The following is a 22,733-nucleotide window of genomic DNA, read 5'->3' as shown; positions in this document are numbered from 1 at the left end:
CAGTAAGGTCCCCCCAAGGGTTTCTAGGTCCCCCTGGCCACCAGTGGGGCATAGGGTTGCCAGCTCCAGGTTGGAAAATTCCTGGAGATTTGAGGGTAGAGCCTGGGGAGGACAGGGACCTCAGTGGGGTATAGTGCCATAGAGCCCACCCTCCAAAGCATCCATTTTCTCCAGGGGAACTGATCTTTGTAGTCTGAAGATGAGCTGCAATTCCAGGGGATCCCCAGGTCCCACCTGGAGGCTGGCATCCACACCTCCCCCATTCCAGGCTGTATAAAGTTCCAAAAGGGAAAAAAAAGCAAGCACAATAGAGGGACTTGATAGCTGGGTGGAAAGTTCCATCTTGTGATCTAGGTCAGTTCTATCGCTGTGGTGAGAAAAGAGATGGGCTTCCCTTCTCCTTGCAGTAAGGGTTGATGGACAAAGAAACAGAAAAGAACAATAAAACTCCTATCTTCGTGCCTCTGAGCTCAGGAAATTACTCTTAATGAGCCAGTCAGAGGGAAGCTTCTGGGACCCCTAACTGAGAACTACAATTCCCAGGTGCACTACTCTTAAAGATACACAGCAGTTTTACTAAACTACAGTTAACGCTGACTGGGGGCAGCACATTCTTTTTCTTCTTTTTTGCATCTAGCAGTTTCATTTACTAAAATACTACTGAACAGGACTTTTTTTGTAGAAAAAGCCCAGCTTTCCAGCAGGAAGCCATTAGCATAATAGGCCACACCCAACAACAGCAGGAACTCATTAACATATTAGGCCACACCCCTGACAGCACAGCATATTAGCATATTAGGCCACACACCCCATGTTACCAGAAGTCTGGTTATCCAGCCACACCCACCTTTTGCTTCTTATTCTGTTGACCTTGTTTGTTGCCAAAACCCAGGGCTTTTTTGTAGCAGGAACTCCTTTGCATGTTAGGCCACACACCCCTAATGTAGCCAATCCTAATGAGTTTCTGCTGTTGGGTGTGGCCTATTATGCTAATGAGTTCCTGATGGGTGTGGCCAACTTGGGAGCCAGCCGGAACTCCGTTCCTGCCCCAAAATAGCCCTGCTACCGAATCAAATTTGGGCAGGTTCCTTGGAGAGGCAACATGAAACCCCCTCTCTATAAAATAATTACATTCCAGACATCCCAATGAGAGAATGTATAGCTTTCAGCTGGTAAACTTTATTGACATACCTTGATGGGACCCGTGTGAATCAATTGCATATTTCAAGGTTTAGTGTGAACCCAGACTTTGTCAGCCAGCTAGGTATCCTTTTCACTCAAACAACGGCATTACACCCAAATATGAATACTTGAATATTTGCAAGTCCATTTTTAAAATACCCTTTGTGGCTTTTACAACTCATTGGGTAAGAGGCAAGCAAAGTTTTTCCCTAGCATGGAAATACAAGGATAAAGAGATACGTTTTGTTTGATTTTTACCTTGAGGTCTGGTGGCAGTCTTTTGTTGGGGGGGGTAGGTGTCTATCAGGGGAGGTAGTATGGAGGCAAGCAACTGGGTAGGGCCGAGCAGTCCAAGGACAGCTCAATCCTCCCTTCCCTGCCTTTCCCTTTCCGTTCCATTTCCTCCACTAAAAGCTCTACAATGCACAGATCTTGAGCAGTTAAACGCAGCTCAATCCATGCCTGGGAGACAAGTTGTGCCAGCCGGTTTACAGGAGCAAGTAGACCCCTGTGAGCCTCTTCATTTGATCCCTGCTGGGTTGTTGGCTACAGTACCACCCTCTGTCCATCTGCAGTGGTGGCACTGTAGTGCAGCATAAGACAGGCCCGAAGAATCCTTCTCTGGCATGTTTCTCTGATGGTGCAAAGAGTAGGATGTCTGCATCTTGCTGCTGGGATGCCTGGTTTTGAGACCCCTTGGGCTACAAAGTATTGTCCAGTGCCAAATGACAAATAACACAAGAAACAGCATCCAGGTTTTGTCGTCACTAAAGGAAGCGAGTCATTCAGTACGGCAAGGAAGCAAACTATTCCAGCTCTTTCACCATCTTCCATTAGGGTGCCAGGTCCCCTCTGGCCAGTGGCGGGGGGGGGGGGTAGGGTTGCCAGATCCAGATTGGGAGACCCCTGGAGATCTGGGGGTGGAGCCTGGGGAGGACAGGGACCTCAGCGGGGGACAATGCCACAGAGTCCACCCACCAAAGCATCCACTTTCTCCAGGGGGGGGGGATGATCTCTGTAATCTGGAGGGGAGCTATAATTCTGGGAGATGCCCAGGCCCTGCTTGGAGGACGGCATCCCTCTCTTCCATTAATGGTTTTGGCAAGCTTTAAACCAGACATTTGGGTCATTCTTCCTTTCAGGTTGAGAGTCATGTGACCATTAAGGCCCTCCTCAAGGCACTTCTCAGCATGCCTTCCCATTATCGCTGCTTGTGCATGAGCCATTTGATGGGATGGACGGCCTTCCTCTCCAACATGCTCTTCTTCACGGACTTCATGGGACAGGTAAAGACAACGATCCGCCGCCACCTAGAGGTGCACTGCAGACTAACTCTCCCTGTTCTTATTTGGATTATTATAGCCACACGCTATAATACACAGGGCTTTTTTTGTAGAAAAAGCCCAGCAGGAACTCATTAGCATAATAGGCCACACCCAACAGTAGTAACTCATTAGCATATCAAGACACACCCCAACATTGCATCTCATTAGCATAATAGGCCACACCCCATGCCTTCCTTTGGCTTGCCCAGGTGCCCCGTGGCCATGAGGGGAGGGGAGGCAGTTTAAACTGCCTTCCCTTGGCTTGGGTGTAGTGGGAGTGGCCAACTCTGAAGCCAGCTGGAAGTCCGTTCCTGTGCGTTCCTGCCCAAAAATAGCCTTGTGTGTACATGACGGCAAACTCAGGGCTGTAAACATCTAGGATTAAACAGCTGTATAGGAGATTTCAAAAAGCAACTATGGATGCCCTCAGGGCTCTTTATTGGGTCTTTATTGAGCCAGTTTGGTGTAGTGGTTAGGAGCATGGACTCTAATCTGGGAGAACTGGGTTTTATTCCCCACTCCTCCACATGCAGCTGCTGGATGACCTTGGGTCAGTCACAAGTTCTCTCAGAGCTGTTCTCTCAAGAGCTGTCCGCAAAAGAACTCTCTCAGCCCCACCTACCTCACAGGGTATCTGTTGTGGGGAGGGGAAGGGAAAGGAGATTGTAAACTGCTCTGAGACTCCAAGTGAAGGGAGGGGTATAAATCCAATCTCCTCCTCCTCCTCCTCCTCTTGGGTAGCTGGGGATTTCATTTTAAAGCACGTCTGCCTTTTAACCTTCCCAGACTGAAATGCCAGTTTTAAAAACAAAGGTTTCTGGAGCCTGCAATAATATTATTTTCTGTTTGCCTGAGCAATGTGTTACAAATCTGTGATTCCCCTCCATCTCACCTTAGGACTCTATTAGCATCTCCTAGCAATATATTGCTTTGTTTCCTGCGGCACTGTGTGCTAGCAGCTTTAAAGAGGAATCAGCCTGACGTCTTCCAATCACTGTTGAATGCCATATAGGGAGTTTTTATACTGTGAGTTGTGGGCCCACAAGGAATTATGGGAAGATACAAGACTATGACATTTATCCTCTCACTCCAATCCAAATGTCACCTTCAGAGCACCTTCCCTATGAAGAAAGGCTAAAGAATCTGGGACTTTTCAGTTTAGAGAAAAGATTACTAAGGGGGAACATAGTAGTAGTTTATAGAATTATACATGGGGTGGAGGCAGTAGATTAAGGCTGCGGTCAGACAAAAGGCTTGGTGCAGTCTGGGCACGCCTTTAATTGCACTGGTTTAAGTTGTAGTGGGAAGGTTTGATCAGATAGCACACCCTGAGGGCTTCCCCACACGCTCGCTCCATGGTCAATCGTCCAGATTAGTGCTGCATGTCAACCATGGAGTGTGCTGTCATCTTTTTTTTTTAATTTAAGGGTGTGCATGTGCATATGCGCTTATGCGCACATCACTAACAATTCGGGGTCGGAACCAATGGCAAGGTTCCCACTTCCCAACTGGCTTCAGTTTGCAACAGGGAAGTTTAGACATCCAGAAATGCAGGGTGAAAACATTGACATCCATAAAGACTGAACTTTCCCCGGTACCTAATAGCTCTGATTTGAAGGCAGAATGGGGTGGTGATGACTAGGGATCAGGAGGCAGATGCTGCTGTCTGATCATGAACTTTAAATCTGCAAGGGAACAGCAACGACATCAGTGCAAACTGCTCATCCGACCGCAGCCTAAGAGAACTTTTTCTCCCTCTCCCGTAACACTAGAACGCCAAAGCACCCAATGAAATCAATGGGCAATAGGTTCAGGACAGACAAAAGGAAATACTTCTTTACTCAACAAGTAATAAAACTGTGGAATTCACTGTCAGTGGAGCTAGTGATGGCCATGAGCATAGATAGCCTTAAAAGGGGTTAGATTCATAGAAAAGAGATCCAACAATGGGTATTAGCTATGGTGACTGAAGGGAATCTCCATATACAAAGGCAGCAAAGCTCTGAAAACCACTCCTAGGAGGCAGCACCAGGAGAAGGCCTTGTCCTCTGTGCCCCACTTGTTGGCCTTTGCATGAGCCAGGTTGCGGGGCTAAATAGATCACTGGTCTGATCTGGTAGGGCTCTTCTTATATTCTCCAGAAAGTTGTTATACTATTTTTAGTGTCCGTGTTCTCTGTCCCCTTCTCGCCCCCTGCAACAGATTCTCAACAGCTCCCAGCATTCTGAGGGTGATGGTCTTCCTCAGCTGTTATTAGGCATTGGAAGAGATCTTTAAATGTATAAGATAGTAGTTTTCTGCACGGCCAAAGAGTCCCCCAAATATGAAGAAATACCAGTCTTGCCTGCAGGCAGGCCCTTTCCTGCCTTCCATAATGGGCCCTGGACAGTGAAGTTTCTTATTAGCGTGAACAAACTACCAGTCAATTGGCAATTGCTGGGAGGGAACTAAAGGGTTGGGGAAACCACCCCCCTCACATGCAAATCTGCTTCTTAATATCAAGCTGCCAACACTGAGTTAGAAAATTCATGCAGGTTTGGGGGTGGAGCCTGGAGAGTGCGGGGTGTAGGGAGTGGAGGTGTTGTGATAGAATTTATAATATTAAGATAATCTCTTATATTCGTCTACTGTGTTAATTTGAAGACCTTCTCTAAGGTCACATGCTCAAGTGGCCAGCTCTACTTGAGAGTGCTTCCATAAAACTGTTGGAGTTGCTCCTTAGATTAAAACTGTTTCACCTACTCCTCATTCTTCTGGTCTCTATATCAGAACCCAGAAGCATTACAGGAGGGACCTCAGCTGTGTATAATGCCACCCTCCAAAGTGGTTATTTTCTTCAGGGGTACTGATCTCTGTCATCTGGCAATCAGTTGTCATTCCAGAAGATCTCCAGGCCCCGTCTGGAGCTTGGGAACCCAACCCTGCCTATATCTCATAGGAGTCTGAACAGTCCAGTTTCCCCATAGCCCTTGGGTTTTATCCCCTTCCAATTTCCTGTGCCTCTTGAAACAAGCTCTCTGGAGAAGTGGCTTAGAAATTTTCTAAACAAATACAATTTTCAAATCCCCAGTAATAAACTAGCGCAGTCTTTATATCCTCATCGGCGTAGCGCTCATTCATTTGTCCATTCATTTAAAATATTTTTATTCTGGTTGCCACTTCCAATTAGGGTTGCCAAGTCCATCTTCCACCCCCAGTGGGGGACTTTGGGGGCGTTCCTGGAGGGGGCGGGGCATCCCTGACGTGATGACGTCACATTGGGGACGTCCGCCGCCCCACCCCCACCCGCCCATGCGCCAGATCTCCAGAAACGGCAGTTCCCTGCACTTAAAGGAGCCGGCGTTTCCCTTTTAAATGCAGGAGCCGGCGTTTCCCCTTTAAGAGCAGCCACGTTTCCCTTTTAAGAGCACGAAGCTGCCATTTCCCTGCAAGCTTGCGGAGATCAGGCTTGGGAGGAAACACGGGTTCCACACACTTAAAGGGAGAGAGATGGGTGGCTGTGGGTGTTGGAGGCGGGTAGAAACCCCCCCCCCCCAAAATGGGGGACCCCTGGCAAACCGGGGAGTTTGGCAACCCTACTTCCAATGAGCTCAAAGTAGTACAGTTTCGAAACAACAGTCAAGAGACAGCATTCCCCTAAACGACAATATCCAGTCCCCTTTCTGGCTCGGTCTCTCCCTAGCCTTTCAGCTGCATGGTTATTGAGAATGGGGAAATGTGACGATGTCAGCATAATTCCTTCCTCTCCTTCTCTTTTGCGGTGCCACTGCAGATTGTGTTCAACGGTGACCCTTACGCACCTCATAACTCTACGGCTTATCTGACTTATGAAAGGGGTGTTGAGATGGGATGCTGGGGGATGTGCATCAATGCCATTTCTTCCTCACTCTACTCCTGTAAGTACCATCGAGGCACACAGCCAGTTTGGTGTAGTGCTGGGGTGTCGAAATCATTTGTCATGGGGGCCAGATCTGACATAAATGAGACCTTGTTGGGTCGGGCCACATGTGTGTCATAAATGCCGGGTAGCAGAGATATAAACTTTATAAGTGACGCAAAACAAAGATTTTTTCCTTACTTAAAATAAAAACATGCTTAAAACATTAGCTCTGTAAGATGCAGACCTACTTTTGATTTATTGACATTCACCACAGAAATCTCATGCTCAGAGTTATGAGTCTAGGACCCAGGTTGAAACACGAAAGGCCGAGCGATTAAGAGAGTCTGGCGAAGCAGGTTATGATGCAGCAGCAGCAGCAGAACTGGAAGCAGGAGATGGCCAGTTCCACTGCGGGACTGATGGAAGCCCTCCGGGGGCCTGATCTGGCCTCCGGGCCACATGTTTGACACCCCTGGTATAGTGGTTAGGACTGCAGACTCTAATCTGGGAGAACTGGGTTTGATTCCCCACTCCTCCACATGCAGCTGTTGGCGTGGCCTTGGGTCAGTCACAGTTCTCTCAGAGCTGTTCTCTCAAGAGCAGTTCTCAGTAAGAGCTCATTCAGTCCCACCTACCCCACAGGGTATCTGCTGTGGGGAGAGGCAGGGAAGGGGATTGTAAGCCATGTTGAGGCTCCAAGGGAAGGGCAGGGTATAAATCCAATCTCCTCCTCCTCCTCCTCCTCCTCCTCCTTTCTCCAACATGGTGCCTGTGGGCATCATGAGGGCCTCTGGCACCTTTCCTGTTGCCTGCCAAATTCTTTTAGAAAGTGGGTGAGTCAAAGTGGGGCTGTTGCCCAGCAAGGCCTCTGACTAGCCACTGGAGATTTGATTGGCTGTGCAGATTTTCAAGAGCACTGCTTTGGCAGCAGCAGCTGCCCCCACAGCACAGGGATCTTCACTGTGTGACTGAAGGGAAGCTGTGGCAGCCTTCCTTCGGCAGGTGTTTTGTGGTGGCTTTGCCCACCGCCCTGGGTCAGAATTCCAAAGGTGCTCACAGGCTCAAAACTTTGGGGGCCATCTGGCAAAAGTTCTTGCCCGATGATGATGTGACTGTTTCTCAGCAGTATAAAGACCCTAAAAATGTTAAAAGGACTTCACATATGTTGTTTCAGTGATCTTACAGCATTGTTATTCCACTCACCCCACATTACAGATGAGATGCTGAGGGTGGAATAGCTCACTGAAACCTGCCTAGTAGCACCTTAAAGACTAACAAAGTTTGTGGTAGGGCGTGAGCTTTCGTGGGTTACTGCTCACTTCTTCAGATCTGAAGAAGTGAGCAGCAGTGAGATGTGTACCAATCTTCCTTATATATAAAAGCTGAATGGTGGTGGCACTTCTCTAGAACATTCCATACGCTCCGGAATTGGTTGGCACCCTGGTGTGTCACTCAGAATCTGTCCCTATCCACTGGCTGCATTGCTTGAGTCTCACCTCCAACATTCTAAACAGTTTGCTGTCCCCCCCCCCCATAGCCAGTCAGAACACAGAGGTTATTTGCATATGCAGCCGCATTGGCCTTTACCTCGGACCACAGAGATCATTTGCATATGTGACTTGATTGGCTTTTGCCTCTAACATTCGAAACAGTTTGCTTTTCTGAGGTAAAATGTGTCCAATCTCCAGGTGAGGGCTGGAGATCACTCAGAATTACAACTGCTTTCCTCCAACATTCTAAACAGTTTGCTGTCCCCCCCCCCATAGCCAGTCAGAACACAGAGGTTATTTGCATATGCAGCCGCATTGGCCTTTACCTCGGACCACAGAGATCATTTGCATATGCGACTTGATTGGCTTTTGCCTCTAACATTCGAAACAGTTTGCTTTTCTGAGGTAAAATGTGTCCAATCTCCAGGTGAGGGCTGGAGATCACTCAGAATTACAACTGCTTTCCAGATGGCAGAGATCAGTTCCCCTGGAGAAAATGGTGGGCTCTGTATCCTTATATGCTGCTGAGGTGGCCCCTATATGACAGCCAATGTGACGTAGTAGTCAGGGCTTCAGAGCACGGGAGAGGCTGCAGGTGTGTGGGGGGTGGAAACTGAAGAGTGAGGGGGAAATAAAGGTAGGTTGATGATTGGCTGGGAAGGGAGATAAGGTTGTCTGAGTTCTTCAGAGAAACAACAGGGTGCAAATAAGATCAGTCTATCAATTGGTGTTGAAATATCACATAATTTCACTTGTAAGTAGGGTTTCCAGCTCTGGGTTGGGAAATTCCTGGAGATTTGGGGGGGGCTGAGCCTGGGGAGGGTGGAGTTTGGAGAGGGACGTCAGCGGGGTATAATGCCATAGAGAAATGGCCAAAGTAGCCATTTCCTTCAGAGGGAGCGGTTTATTGTTGCCTGGAGATCAGTGGTAGTTCTGGGGGCTCTCCGGCCACCACCTGGAGGTCGACAACCCTACTTATTAAAAGGGGGGGGGAATGATTTCAGAAGTTCTGAGACATTTCATACTCTTAACCGTGACTAAGATCGCTGCCTTTAAAAATGAAACCTCCTCTTTTTCTCCATCTTTCCCCCCCTGAACAGATTTGCAGAAAGCCCTACTACCTTACATAGGATTAAAGGGACTCTATTTCATTGGATATCTACTTTTTGGACTGGGCACTGGGTTTATTGGACTCTTCCCCAAAATCTATTCTACCCTGGCTCTGTGCTCCCTCTTTGGCGTAATGTCCAGTACATTATATACTGTACCGTTCAACCTTATCGCTGAATATCACAGGGAGGAAGAGGTAAGTTAGAATGAACCAACATTTCATCTCGGTTTTCTGGTTAATAACATCAGCACATTCTTTGCTGTCAGGTCCCTTTTCTGACTCCCCGTGTGTCCCATCTCCGTGGAGGGGGGAGCAACGCTATCCAACAAGGGGGTGAGAGACCACAGCCCAGGTGCCTCTCTTTAATACAGAAATCCCTGAGGTGTTTTATAGTTGGTACCAGTAGGGAGTAGGGATGCCAGCCTCCAGGTGGGACCTGGGGACCCCCCAGAATTACGGCCAGGGCTATTTTGGGGCAGGAACACACAGGAACGGAGTTCCGGCTGGCTCCCAAGTTGGCCACGCCCAGCAGGAACTCATTAGCATAATAGGCCACACCCAACAGCAAAAACTCATTTGGATTGGCTACAATTAGGGGTGTGTGCCCTAACATGCAAAAAGCCCTGGGTTTTGAGAACAAACAAGGTAAAGAGAATAAGAAGCAAAAGGTGGGTGTGGCTGGATGACCACACTTCAGGTAACGTGGGGGTGTGGCCTAATATGCGAATAAGATGTGATGCTGGGGTGTGGCCTAATATGCTAATGAGCTCCTGCTGTTGGGTATGGCCTTTATGCTAATGAGTTCCTGCTGGGCTTTTTCTACAAAAAGAGCCCTCCAGACTACAGAGATCAGTTCCCCTGGGAGAAAATGGATGCTCTGGCGATCGAAGCATTAGATTAAAAGGTTCTCTTAAAAGGTTGCCAACCTCCAGGTGGTGGTTGGAGATTCCCCGCTATTACAGCTGTTTTCCAGGCAACAGAGATTAGTTCACCTGGAGAAAATGGCTGCTTTGGACATTGGATTCTATGGCAATATACCCCCATCGAAGCCCCTCCCCTCCTCAAACCCCGCCCTCCTCAGGCTCCACCCCCACAAATCTCCAGGTATTTCCCAACCCGGAGCTGGCAACCCTAATATCAGTAAAAAATTCAACTTTCCAATGAGGATCTGCTGATCTTCATGTGGGGGACATAGTGTTGAATACTACAGAAATTCCTCCGCAGACCTCAGAAGAGGGCAGGAACTCACCCAGGAGTGGGATCATATTAGCGTGCTTGAGTAGCTCCTTGAGGTCACATCTATACATACTTGGGTCTTCCTTGCTGTACATTAGCATGGTCTTTTAAGACCCACCAAGATACTCTTCTATTAGATGTGTACAAAGCTCAAGCAGCCAAGTCCAGATGAGAGGCAATGGGAAGATGTCATATTATGACTTTCCTTAGACTACTGGCCCACCAAGAATGGTATCATCTACCATGACTGGCCAGAAAACTCCCTAGTGTTACAGAGAAGGCTTCCCTAGCAACTGCTACCTTGACTCAAAATTGGACCCGGGACCCTCTGTATGCCAAGCATAGGCCCTGCCTCCAAGAAACTGCCCCTCGCCAAGTGGACAAAGCCACGGTATAATAGTGGGTTTTGTTATTGTGGGTTTCATTTAGGGCTGCCAAGTCCCCCCGGGGGGCGGATAATCCCCCGCTTTGGAGGCCCGATTTCTGCCGCCGCGGAATCGGGCCCCGGGGGGAACCCCGGCGTGCACGTCAGCCGGATGTGACGTGATGACGCCGGGCACGCTGGGGGCGGGGCCACAGCCATCTGAGGGGAAAACTCTACAGAGATCGGTCCCCCTGGAGAAAATGGATGCTTTGAAGGGTGGACTCTATGGCATTGTCCCCCAGTGAGGTCCCTGCTCTCCCCAGGCTCCATCCCCATATCTCCAGGAGTTTCTCAACCTGGATCTCTCAACCCTACCCCCCCCATCCCCTGCCAGTGGCCACCCTATCCCGATGACCCACTCCAGTTAACATCCTGGCAGAAGCACTGTGTGTAACTCTGCCGTGTGATACATAAATAATAAATTGGAGACAGCACTATGATAACCTCGGGAGGAGGTGGATGCTCCTTTGCTGGATGTTTTCAAGCGGAGGCTGGACGACCATCTTTCGGGTATGTTGTAGGTATGTAGGGCTATCTTTCAGCTATGCTCCTGCAGAGTGCAGGGGGTTGGACTAGATGACCTTGAAAGGTCCCTTCCAATTCTAACATTCTATGATTCTATGATAACCCTAAACGGTTACACCCTACTAAGCCTATTGACTTTGGTAAATCTGTTTACGATTGCACTGTCAGTGGGGACAGGGCTTTTGCTGGTCTTGTTGGCTTCGGTAGTTTAAGATCCTGTTTTATTTTGTGTTTCTCTCCCCCTTCTCCTTATTCGGTCCATTTACACGGTTTGTCATTTCCCACCATGATTAAAGGAAGACGGGCCTTAGTAATTAGCTATGCAGGGTGCTGGGGATATGGTGAGATAAAAGTCCAAATAAAGAGGCCTATTCATTGGACTGCACAAGTTAGAGTTGCCACCTCTGGGTTAGGAAATTCCTGGAGATTTGGGGGTGGAGCCAGGGGAGGCACCTCAGTTGGGTATGATGCCACCGAGTCCCCCCTCCAAAGCAGCCATTTTCTCCAGGGGAACTGATCTCTGAAGCCTGGAGATCAGTTGTCCTTTCAGGAGAAATCGAGGTCCCACCTGGAGAGTGGCAATCCTATGCACAAGTGATAAGAAATCAGTCCAGTGCAATTTTACTCCAAAATTCACGTTCCAAAAGCCCAAGCAGTTGTTGCACAAAGACGGGGGGGGGGGCTCCTGATCCTCTATCCAGAGCCCTCCAAAAAGATCCCTGCAGAGTAATTATGTGTGGTAAAAGTAAAGGTTCCCTTGCTCGAAAGCCAGTCGAATCCGACTCTAGGGTTGCGGTGCTCATCTCCGTTTCCAAGCCAAAGAGCCAGCGCTGTCCGAAGACGTTTCCGTGGTCATGTGGCCGGCATGACTGAACACCAAGGTGCACGGAACGCTGTTACCTTCCCACTGGGGTGGTACCTATTTATCTACTTGCAATTTCTTGCTTTCGAACTGCTAGGTTGGCAGGAGCTGGAACTAGAGATGGGTGCTCACTCCGTCATGTGGCACCCGGGTCTCAAACTACTGAACTACTGACCTTCCACAGCCTGCAGTTCAGCGTCTTAACCACTTGAGCCACCACAGCTCCTTAATTATGTGTGGACCAGTGTATTTATTCATTTATCCACACAGGAAGCATATAATAATATAAAATATGTAACCAGGTTGATACAACGGGTATGCAGATTGCAGCCCAATTGTGCAACCCCCCTAAATACTCATATCTAAATTTTCGATCCACTCAGTTGCAGCTGGGGAGAGTTCAAAGAGCTCCATCTGTCTGATGTAGTGGTTAGGAGTGCGGACTCTGATCTGGGAGAACTGGGTTTGATTCCCCACTCCTCCACTTGCAGCTGCTGGATGACCTTGGGCAAGCCATAGTTCTGTCAGAGCTGCCCTTGAAAGAGCAGTTTCTGTCAGAGCTCTCTCAGCCCCACCTACCTCACAGGGTGTCTGTTGTGGGGATGGGAAGGGAAAGGAGATTGTAAGCTGCTCTGAGACTCCATTGAGTAGTGAAGGGTGTGGTATAAAACCAATATTTTCTCCTTTTTCACATCTTCCTGAAAAGCACGACTCTCACATTCCTGTGACAAATGGGAAATAGATTGGCGGGCTGTACCACAATCGTATTCATGTCCTGGTATTTTACCCCATTTAAACATCACAACTGCCAAAGCCTGTTCATATCCTATTAGCCATCTTCACATGGAAGCTCACTGGGTGACCTTGGGCTAGTCAAATCCTCTCAGCCTAATCTATTTCACAGGGTTGTTGTTACGAGCAATGTTCCCTCTAAGCTGTGGAGTCCTGTGAGCAAGAATTTTTTTTGTCAGCCACTGGCATTAAAGTTGTGAGCAAGCGATTTGGCTACTGCATCAATTCGTTTGCTCTGGAGCCATCCTTCCTGAGCTAGGACAAAAATGTGTGAGCTGGAGGCTAAAAAACTGTGAGCTAGCTCACACTAACTCAGCTTAGAGGGAACACTGGTTATGAGTGTAAAATGGAGGAGAAGAGACGAGAAGAATGTAAGCCCATTGGGGGGAAAGGCAGGGTAGAAATGGATTAAACAAACAAACAAGATTGTACATTAGCCTGTTCGCGGGGAGGGCGGGGTATAAATACAATACAATAAAATAAATAAAATAAAAAATTATCTGAATTATGGAGCCCAAGATGCAAGGGAACTGGACGGGCGATGATTAGCCAAGCACAGATCTCCATTTCCTTTTTTTGTGTTCCCTTTCAGAATCAGAGCGAAGCTTCCGAGGGCAGCCGAGGAAAGGGAATCGACTGCGCGGCCCTCACGTGCATGGTGCAGCTGGCCCAGATCATCGTCGGAGTGGGACTGGGCTTCCTGGTCAGCGCCGCCGGCAGCGTGGTGGTGGTGGTGATCTTCGCCTCCGCCATCGCCTTGTTCGGCTGCTGCTTCGTGGCCTTCTTTGTGCGCTACGTGGAAGAGAGCAATAAATAGCGGGTGCCTGGAAGGAAACCGGCTGCCTTTGTCCAGTGGGGGGGGGGGCACTTTTAGTCGATGGTGGGAGAAAGACGGTGCACCTGCTGTCTTCCACTGCTCTGCGCCGGAACAATTTCAGGGCATGGATTCTTCCCCCTAAAAGCAGGGTTACCGTGTTTTCAGAAGCAAGAAAGAGGACCTGTTTCCCGACTGACTACTTCAAACAAGTGGATCAGTATGACAAATCTCAAATTTAGGAATGAGGACTCTAGTCCAGGAGAACCGGATTTGATTCCCCACTCCTCCACATGCAGCTGCTGGTGTGACCTTGGGTCAGTCACGAGTTCTTTCAGAGCTGTTCTCTCAAGGGCAGTTCTCAAAAGAGCTCTCTCAGCCCCACCTGCCTCACAGGGTGTCTGTTATGGGTAGGGGAAGGGAAAGGAGGATTGTAAGCGACTCTGAGACTCCTTCAGGTAGTGAAGGGCAGGGTATAAATCCAATCTCCTCCTCCTCCTCCTTCTATTTAAGCTGTGATAATTGCTCCTAACTAGGAATATTCTTAGCCTTCCAACCTAAAAAGAGGACATTTCCATCAGTTTTTTTTTTTAAGTGCCCAAAAGAGGATGGGCGCAAAAAAAAGAGGACATGTCTTCTAAAAAGAGGACATCTGAAACCCTAGGTGGGTGGGTGGACAGGATTTTTGGTACCTAGGCAGTCAATCCTAAAAGAAATCAACCCTGACTGTTCCCTGGAAGGCCAGATACTGAAACTGAAGCTCAAATACTTTGGCCACCAAATGAGAAGGGAGCCCTCACTGGAGAAGATACTGATGCTGGGAAAGATTGAAGGTCAAAGAAGACGGGGACGGCAAAGGATGAGATGGTTGGACAGTGTCATAGATGCAACGAACATGAAATTGAGCAAACTTCAGAGGACGGTGGAAGACAGGAAGGCCTGGCGGGAGCTGGTCCATGGGGTCGCGAAGAGTCGGACTCGACTGTGCGACTGAACAACAACAAGGTGGTCATGATTTTGGGAAACCCCCCCCCCAGTGACCTGGATGTGTGCAGATCCAGGCAGGCAGTGAACTACGGCCACTAGCCAGGCAGCCAGTGTGAAGCTGAGGGGCCAGTCCTTCCTCCCTTCCTCTGTCGAGGCTGGGGACGTGGTCTGGGTAAGCATGCCCTAGTATCCAGGGCTGCTGCTGAGCATGAGGTGCCCCTGGGGGGGGGGGGTTGCTGGGCTAGTATTGCGACTCTGCACTGCCCCCCATTGTGGCTGATCAGGACTCGGCCAAACCTATCCCGAGATTCTTTTGGTGCCCTTCTCCACCCCGGTGCCCTAGGCAGTCACCTAGGACCCTTTCTCCACTCTGCTTTTAATCCATGCTCACCGCGATGTCCTCCAAGCAATTCTACACTAAAATCAAGTTCAACCTTCTTTTTGTTCTGGGTTTCTCCCCCATTCTGCATTACATGACCTCCCTTCAGTGGTCAGCCCGAGTTCAACCTGCTGTTGCCCCGGGTTATTTGGATGCTGTTTTGCCGTGGACTTAAGTTGCCTTGACTCAAACACTGAGAAAATCCGGAGTGGCAGGCAGATGCGGGAAGGACCTTGGTCTGCCTAGTGAACAAGCCAGCTCTGCATATAGACGCCAATTTAAGCCACTGTTTCCCTCTCATAGGAGCTGCGGTGGCTCAAGTGGTTAAGACGCTGAACTGCAGGCTGTGGAAGGTCAGTAGTTCAGCAGTTCGAGACCCAGGGTGCCGCATGATGGAGTGAGCTCCCATCTCTAGTTCCAGCTCCTGCCAACCTAGCAGTTTGAATTGCAAGTAGATAAATGGGTACCACTTCGGTGGGAAGGTAACAGCGTTCCGTGCGCCTTGGTGTTTAGTCATGCCGGCCACATGACCACGGAAACGTCTTTGGACAGCACTGGCTCTTTGGCTTGGAAACGGAGATGAGCACCGCAACCCTAGAGTCGGATTCGACTGGCTTTCGAGCAAGGGAACCTTTACCTTTACCTTCCCTCTCATGCAAACATTAGGAGGGCTAAGGATCTCTTAACACGGGGCTCAGCTAGCCAGTTTTATATAGTGTACTTTTTAAATTCAAATCCCAGGGGAGTACCAGTGTGTCTTAAATCTGCAAAGCAAAAGTGTATGCTCAGGCTCACTAAACAGTTAAGGAGTAACTATATGGGAAGCTGCTGTGGCTCAATGGAAAAGCCTCTGCTTTGCATGCAGTCTCCGCATCTCCAATTAAAAGAGGAGCAGGCGGTAGGTGACGTGAAAGACCTCTGTCTGAGACCCTGGAAAGTTGCTGCCAGTCTGAGTAGACGATGTAGACCTTGCTGGACCAAGGGCCTGATTCAGTATAAGGCAGCTTCATGAGTTCATGTGTATCTCATCTGTGTTCACTGACCCAGAGTTCATCATTTTAAGAAGTGTCATACTAGATCAGACCAAGATATTCCTAGTACAGCATTTTTTAAACCAGCAGACTCTAAAGTGGCTGGCTGGAAATCTCCTGAAACACAATGTACCTTCTGTGTACCCCTTTTCTAACAGATAATTTCCTACATCTTCACCATAGTATAGTTCCCTTGATTCTTCGATAAAGCCATGACAGTTAACCTGGTTTTAAAAATACAATACAGATTTATAGTGTACATATGCACCCTGTTATCTGTTTCTGTGAAATTCAAGGGTGACACATCTCACATTGAAAGCCCTAATGGTGTGTGTGTGTGTGGGGGAAGACAGTTGCTGCCAGTAGACTTTGGGGGCAGGGGAAGTGTAGGGAGACTTGCCATGGGAAATCCCTGTTGCTGCTATGCTGTATCAGCAGCTGCATCAACACAAAGAAACAATGTGATGAAATTGACAATAACGTTTAATTCTTATGAACATCAATAACAACTATTGCGATATAGCTCAGGAAATTCTAACATATTCAAGAAAAAGTCCAACATCCTCTATGAGCACCTGGTTTTATACTCATTTCAACAATCTTCCTCAGAACGTAGTCTTGTTGTGTTAGAAGGTGTCAGCCTCTCGATACAGTTTAACTACTTCTTTTGCTTCATTCAAATAGTAGCAGCATTAACTTCTTTTTTACTTTCTTCAAATTATTGCAGCTTAACTTCTTTTTCAAATTATCTTCCAGTTCCATTTCAAGTATTTGTACTAGGAGCAAGCCAGTCAGACTGAAATATTACTCCTATAATCTACTGGAGAGCCACTGAGCCAGCAACGTGAGATAGAGAGCATTTGCCAGTCAATTTGAAATAAGAAGGCTTCTAGCCAGATTAAAAAAAAAGAGGACTGGTTGCTACGATTAAGAAATTAACTAACTGGCTTGCTCCTAGTACAAATACTTGAAATGGAACTGGAAGATAATTTGAAAAAGAAGTTAAACTGCAATAATTTGAAGAAATTAAAAAAGAAGTTAATGCTGCTCCTATTTGAAGGAAGCAAAAGAAGTAGTTAAACTGTATCAAGGGGCTGACACCTTCTAACATAACAGGACTAGTCCTGAGGAAGATTGTTGAAATGAGTATAAAACCGGGTGCTCATAGAGGATGTTGGACTTTTTCTTGAATATGTTAGAATTTCCTGAGCTATATTGCAAAAGTTGTTATTGATGTTCATAAGAATTACATGTCATTGTCGATTTCAGCACAGCATTTCTTTGTGCTGATATATTTCCTGTACTGTGATCTCTTCTTTGGTATCAGCAACTGCAGCAATAATGAGGAACTCGCACAAGCCTGCCCTTTTGTGGAAAACCCACCCTGTGCTTGCTTCGGCGGGGAGGGCAGGGTATAAATCAAATAAATAAATAATCTCGTAAAACACATTTTGGATATATCGATCTCAGTGGTAGAAATGTAAATAGGTGCTTTGTTTTCCCACTGAAACCAATGGGGACTTAAAAGAAGTTGCTGGTGGCCTTAGCTGGATCATGCCCCAAGTACCGCTCAAATTCTAAACATGAAATGTAAAAGCGTTCTAGACTTTAAAAACTTCCATTTGAATTCTGATTGGTTTCCCCATTCCAGTGCTGGATTTGTCTTGAATTTTCAGTTTAGTTTTCTTAATATGTTAATATGTTAAATGTCTGATGCAGTCAAACTGTGGCCCGAGGCCCACAAATAATTGCAGGATGCAGCTCAAGTATGTCTCCTAAATGGAAAAGAAAAAAAAGTTGAAAGAGCATATTTGTCATTGATCTTTTCTCACCAACATCCCGATCCAGCTTTCCAGTTTCACACTGCATCTGAGGCTGGTTTCAGACAGCTACAGTGATGTGGTACTGTTGTACATATTGATGTATGTGATACTACTGTCGTACAAGATTCAGTAGATTCAGGACGGACAAAAGGAAATACTTCTTTACACAGAGAGTGATTAAAATGTGGAGTTCGCTGCCAGAGGATGTAGTGATGGCCGCAGGCATAGCCAGCTTCAAAAGGGGATTAGACAGATTCATGGAAGAGAGGTCTATCAGTGGCTACCAGCCATGGTGACTGAAGGGAACTTCCAGAGGCAGTTGGCCTCTGAGTAACAGTGCCAGGAGGTAACATCAGGAGAAGGTCTCAGCTTCCACGCCCTGGTGTTGGCCCTCCAGAGGAACTGGTTGGCCACCGTGTGAAACAGGATGCTGGACTAGATGGACCACTGGTCTGAACCAGCAGGGCTCTTCTTCTGTTCTTGTGAGGTCTAGGAAACAGAGTTTTCAACTGAAAACCTTAACTCTGCCTTCAAATAAGTGTTAACAGTAAACTTCAGAAATTTGATGAGAATGTTGGTATTTACTGGTAATTTTTAAAATTTGGGGAGACCCAAGTGGAAAACATCAGAAATGTTTATGCCAGGTGTGTGAGAGTTTTTTGTTTTTGTTTTACTTTTGACATTTACATCCATGGTATGGAATATATATGAGTTTTATTGCAGGCATTCAGCTGACTTTGATATTTACTGGTAAATATCACACATTTCTGACATTTGCCCCTTCGCTCCTTGATAGATACTTTTATTAGTAAATGTCAGCATTCATCAGATTTCTAACACACACTGTAAGACGCACGTACACAATGTATAGACAGTGGCAGCGTTTTTAATCAAACAAGGGCTCAGCAAGGCTTTACCCTGGAAACTATTTTGTATGGTAAGTCTCAGCTTTGGGCACATAAATGGGAGTGCCTCTGTTCATGAACAGAGTGCATTCCCTCCTGCACTGGGTTACAAAAGTCAGTCCATGCACACCTGGAATTAGAGGACAGAGCTTCCAGTCCAAGAACAAAGCTTTGCTGCAAGCTGGAACAAGGACAGGTCTGTCTGGACATATCAAGCTACAAACCAGCTGTAATAATTAGGGTTGCCAGCTCTGGGTTGGGAAATACCTGGAGATTTTGGTGGGCAGAGCCTGGGGAAAGCAGGTTTTGGGAAGGGGAAGGATCTCAGCAGAGTATAATGCCATCAATTCCACCCTGCAAAGCTGCCATTTTCCCCAAGGGAACTGATCTTGGTCTCCTGGAGGCCAGTTGTCATAACGGGAGCGCTCCAGGCCCCACCTGGAGGTTGGCAGCCCTAGCAATAACGTAGGACCAGATCCTCGATCACTTCAAACTGCCTTTGGCAGGGGAGTTGTAGTGCCTCCAAAGGATTTATTCCAAGGGATGCAGTTTAAGGACTTAAAAGGTAAAGGTTTCCCTTGCCCGAAAGCCAGTTGAATCCGACTCTAGGGGGCAGTGCTCATCTCTGTTTCCAAGCCAAAGAGCCAGCGCTGTCTGAAGACATTTCCGTGATCATGTGGCCGGCACGACTAAATGCCGAGGGGCACAGAACGCTGTTACCTTCCCACCAAAGCGGTACCTATTTATCTACTTGCAATTTCTTGCTTTCGAACTGCTAGCTTGGCAGGAGCTGGGACCAGAGACAGGAGCTCACTACCACCTCCTTTTCAAACTCTTTCACAACAGCTTTGAGCCTCCCTTTAGAGACATCCTTCACAAAAGAATGGACGGCTTCAAAAGGGATTTAGATAAGCATCTGGAGCAGAGGTCCATCAGTGGCTATTAGCCACAAGGTATAGATAGGGGCTCTGGGGCAAGTGATGCTCTGTCTTCTTGGTGCTTGGGGGGGGGGTCAACAGTGGGAGGGCTTCTAATGTCCTGGCCCCACTGGTGGACCCCCTGATGGCACCTGGTATTTCTGGCCACTGTGTGACACAGAGTGTTGGACTGGATGGGCCTTTGGCCTGATCCAACATTGGCATCTCTTACGTTCTTATGTTCTTAAAGTGTGTGGTCCAAAATCCACAGGCTCACCTTCTGAACAAGAAGGGTGTAAAAATATTGGCAAAAGGAAATGAAATGTTATCCCCCCACACACACTGCTGCAAAAAAGAGAGAGAGAGAGAGAGAGGGAGGAGAGATATCTAGGACAAAAGGCTCTTGACTTTTCTCCCTGTGTGTGTGTGTGAGAGAGAGAGAGTGAGTGAGGAGAATAGGTTTTGAAAAGATTTTGAAGAATGTTAGGTATTAGGCAAGTACACTACAGTACCAATTATTTTCTCTCGTGACCTGTGTCCTTCGGTTCCTAGAAGAGCTGTCCACATAACAGCACATTTTCAACAAGTAGTGATTATGTCTGATGGAAAACTCCCCTCAGCACGGTCGGCATGTATCTAGAGTAGTATCTGTCACCCCAGGCATCGCTTTTCTTGGAAAGCAGACATCTATATTTCATTAGTTCCCGTGGTGAAGAGTTCCACCCTTGCCAACCCTGGCTGACTGCCATAGGCTCTGCTTTCACAGGAGGGTTGCTCACCTCCTGCCGTTACAACTGGTCTCCAGATAGGGTTGCCAACCTCCAGGTGGTGGCTGGAGATCGCCTGGGATTACGATTGATTTCCAGGCAACAGAGGTCAATTCACCTGGAGAAAATGGCCACTTTGGAAGGTGGACTCTGTGGCACTGGACCCTAGTAAAGTCCCTCCACTCCCCAAACCCTGCACTCCTCAGGCTCCGCCCCCCAAATCTCCAGGTAGCAGGGCTCTTTTTGTAGCAGGAGCTCCTTTGCATATTAGGCCACACACCCCTGATGTAGCCAATCCTCCAAGAGCTTACAGTAGCCCCAGTAAGAAGAGCTCTGTAAGCTCTTGGAGGATTGGCTACACTAGGGGTGTGTGGCCTGATATGCAAAGGAGCTCCTGCTACAAAAAGAGCCCGGTAAGAGCTGGCAACCCTATCTCTAGACAACGGAGATCAGTTCCCCTGGAGAAAATGGCCGCTTTGGAAGGTGGACTCTATGGCATTTATACACCACTGAAGTCCCTCCCCTCCCCACACCCCACCCTCCACAGGCTCCACCCCCAAAATCTCCAGGTATTTCCCAGCCTGGAGCTGGTAAGCCTATTTCACGGTGGGCCTTGGTGGGCCCAGGGGCCCAAGGCTACTGCTACCCAAGTGGGGTACAGGAAGCTTGGGGGCGGGGCTTAGGACTGGAAGCAGAAAGAAGCTGCCCCTTGATGGCTGAGGTAACAGAGCAGAGAGCAAATGTTCTTATATGATTTGTACGTATTTATTTATGTCATTTATTGCCTGGCTTTCCCGCTGAGACTCAGGGCGGGCCTCATCCTTCCTCCAAGGAGACTGGGACAGCTATCCTGGTCTCTCCTTGTTCCTTGTGGGAAGAAGCAGTGGACGGAGGGAAGGAAGGTGGAGAGGGGAAGATGGCGGAGAAAGAGGCGTCTGAATGAGGAGAGAAATGGAAAGATGGTAGCATTTTTGGCACAATCTGTGGTTCTGACAATGGGTTGCCAGCAGATTGGAGGGGAGAAAATGTTTTGCCCCATTAATAGAAATTTAATGTGTGGAAACTGAGGTAAATGATGTCATCTGGTAAATAACATCCTATTAAGTCTCTATTAAGGAGCTGCGGTGGTTCAAGTGGTTAGTGGTTAAGACGCTGAACTGCAGGCTGTGGAAGGTCGGTAGTTCAGCAGTTCGAGACCCGGGTGCCGCATGACGGAGTGCGCTCCCGTCTCTAGTTCCAGCTCCTGCCAACCTAGCAGTTCGAAAGCAAGAAATTGCAAGTAGATAAATAGGTACCACTTCGGTGGGAAGGTAACGGCGTTCCGTGCGCCTTGGTGTTTAGTCATGCCGGCCACATGACCACGGAAACGTCTTCGAACAGCGCTGGCTCTTCGGCTTTGAAACGGAGATGAGCACCGCAACCCTAGAGTCGGATTCGACTGGCTTTCGAGCAAGGGAACCTTTACCTTTAAGTCTCTATTAAAGGGAAAGAACTTTTTTCCCTCCGGACTATTGGCATCCCCAGTTGCAACCAGTGGAAAACTCCTGCTAATTTTATTTATTTATTCATTTATTATATTTCTATCCCGCCTTCCCCAAGAACGGGCTCAGGGCGGTTCACAAACAGGGCAACATGTGCCAATATAAAACATTAAAAACAGAATAAAACAACATTCTTAACAACAATAAAGTGCTCAGTGATGTTACCCAGTTAGTCGTATCAAGATGGTGACCTACAGATATTGCCCTATAGATGTTACGCTTCAGCGGTACCGATCCGTCACAGTATTGTGGCTAGATCTTTATAATAGGCCATCCCGATTGTCCCATTGTTACCACAGGACAATTGGTGGTGGTGGTGGTAGAAGGAGGGGGCGATTTTTGCTTCATTCCCCACTCCTGCCATAGACCTCCAATGCCCTCAGGATGTTTCTGGGCATCCTCCACTCCCCAAGAGTGGCATGGGTGGGATTGGGGGCTGCAGCAGGACGGAGGGGGGGGCAAGCCAATCAGTGACTATTTCCAGTGGGGTCCAAACCAAACAAATTGGTAAGAGCAGTCTGTGGATCTGAGCGCCAGATATCTATGTGCCGTATTCAGCTCCAGGCAAAGAGCCCCATGAAGCCTTTAACATTTACGGCATGCAAAGCGTGTCCCATACATTGTTTCTGTTCTTCACAACATACCTATCAAACAGACCAGTTTAAGTATCACAGTATTTTGCAGAATGGGAACAAAGCAGAAAAATAATGACTTGGATAAGGCAGAAGTCTTCCCAATTACT

General features: G+C 47.8%; 1 protein-coding gene across 1 annotated transcript in view; it reads left to right on the top strand.

The window, feature by feature from the left end:
• The window catches only part of SLC45A2 (solute carrier family 45 member 2), a 33,959-nt gene extending 20,315 nt beyond the window's left edge, over positions 1–13,644 (top strand). Inside the window, exons 4-7 of the mRNA XM_015410321.1 lie at positions 2,325–2,468; positions 6,280–6,403; positions 8,978–9,183; positions 13,420–13,644. Coding sequence (XP_015265807.1) covers positions 2,325–2,468; positions 6,280–6,403; positions 8,978–9,183; positions 13,420–13,644 — 699 coding nt within the window. The remainder of the gene's footprint in view (positions 1–2,324; positions 2,469–6,279; positions 6,404–8,977; positions 9,184–13,419) is intronic.
• Positions 13,645–22,733: the final 9,089 nt, after the last annotated feature.

Source organism: Gekko japonicus, unplaced genomic scaffold (genome assembly GCF_001447785.1).
Source record: "Gekko japonicus isolate JY-2015 unplaced genomic scaffold, Gekko_japonicus_V1.1 scaffold1490, whole genome shotgun sequence".
Lineage (NCBI taxonomy): Eukaryota > Metazoa > Chordata > Lepidosauria > Squamata > Gekkonidae > Gekko > Gekko japonicus.
This window is presented reverse-complemented; position numbering and strand designations above follow the sequence as displayed.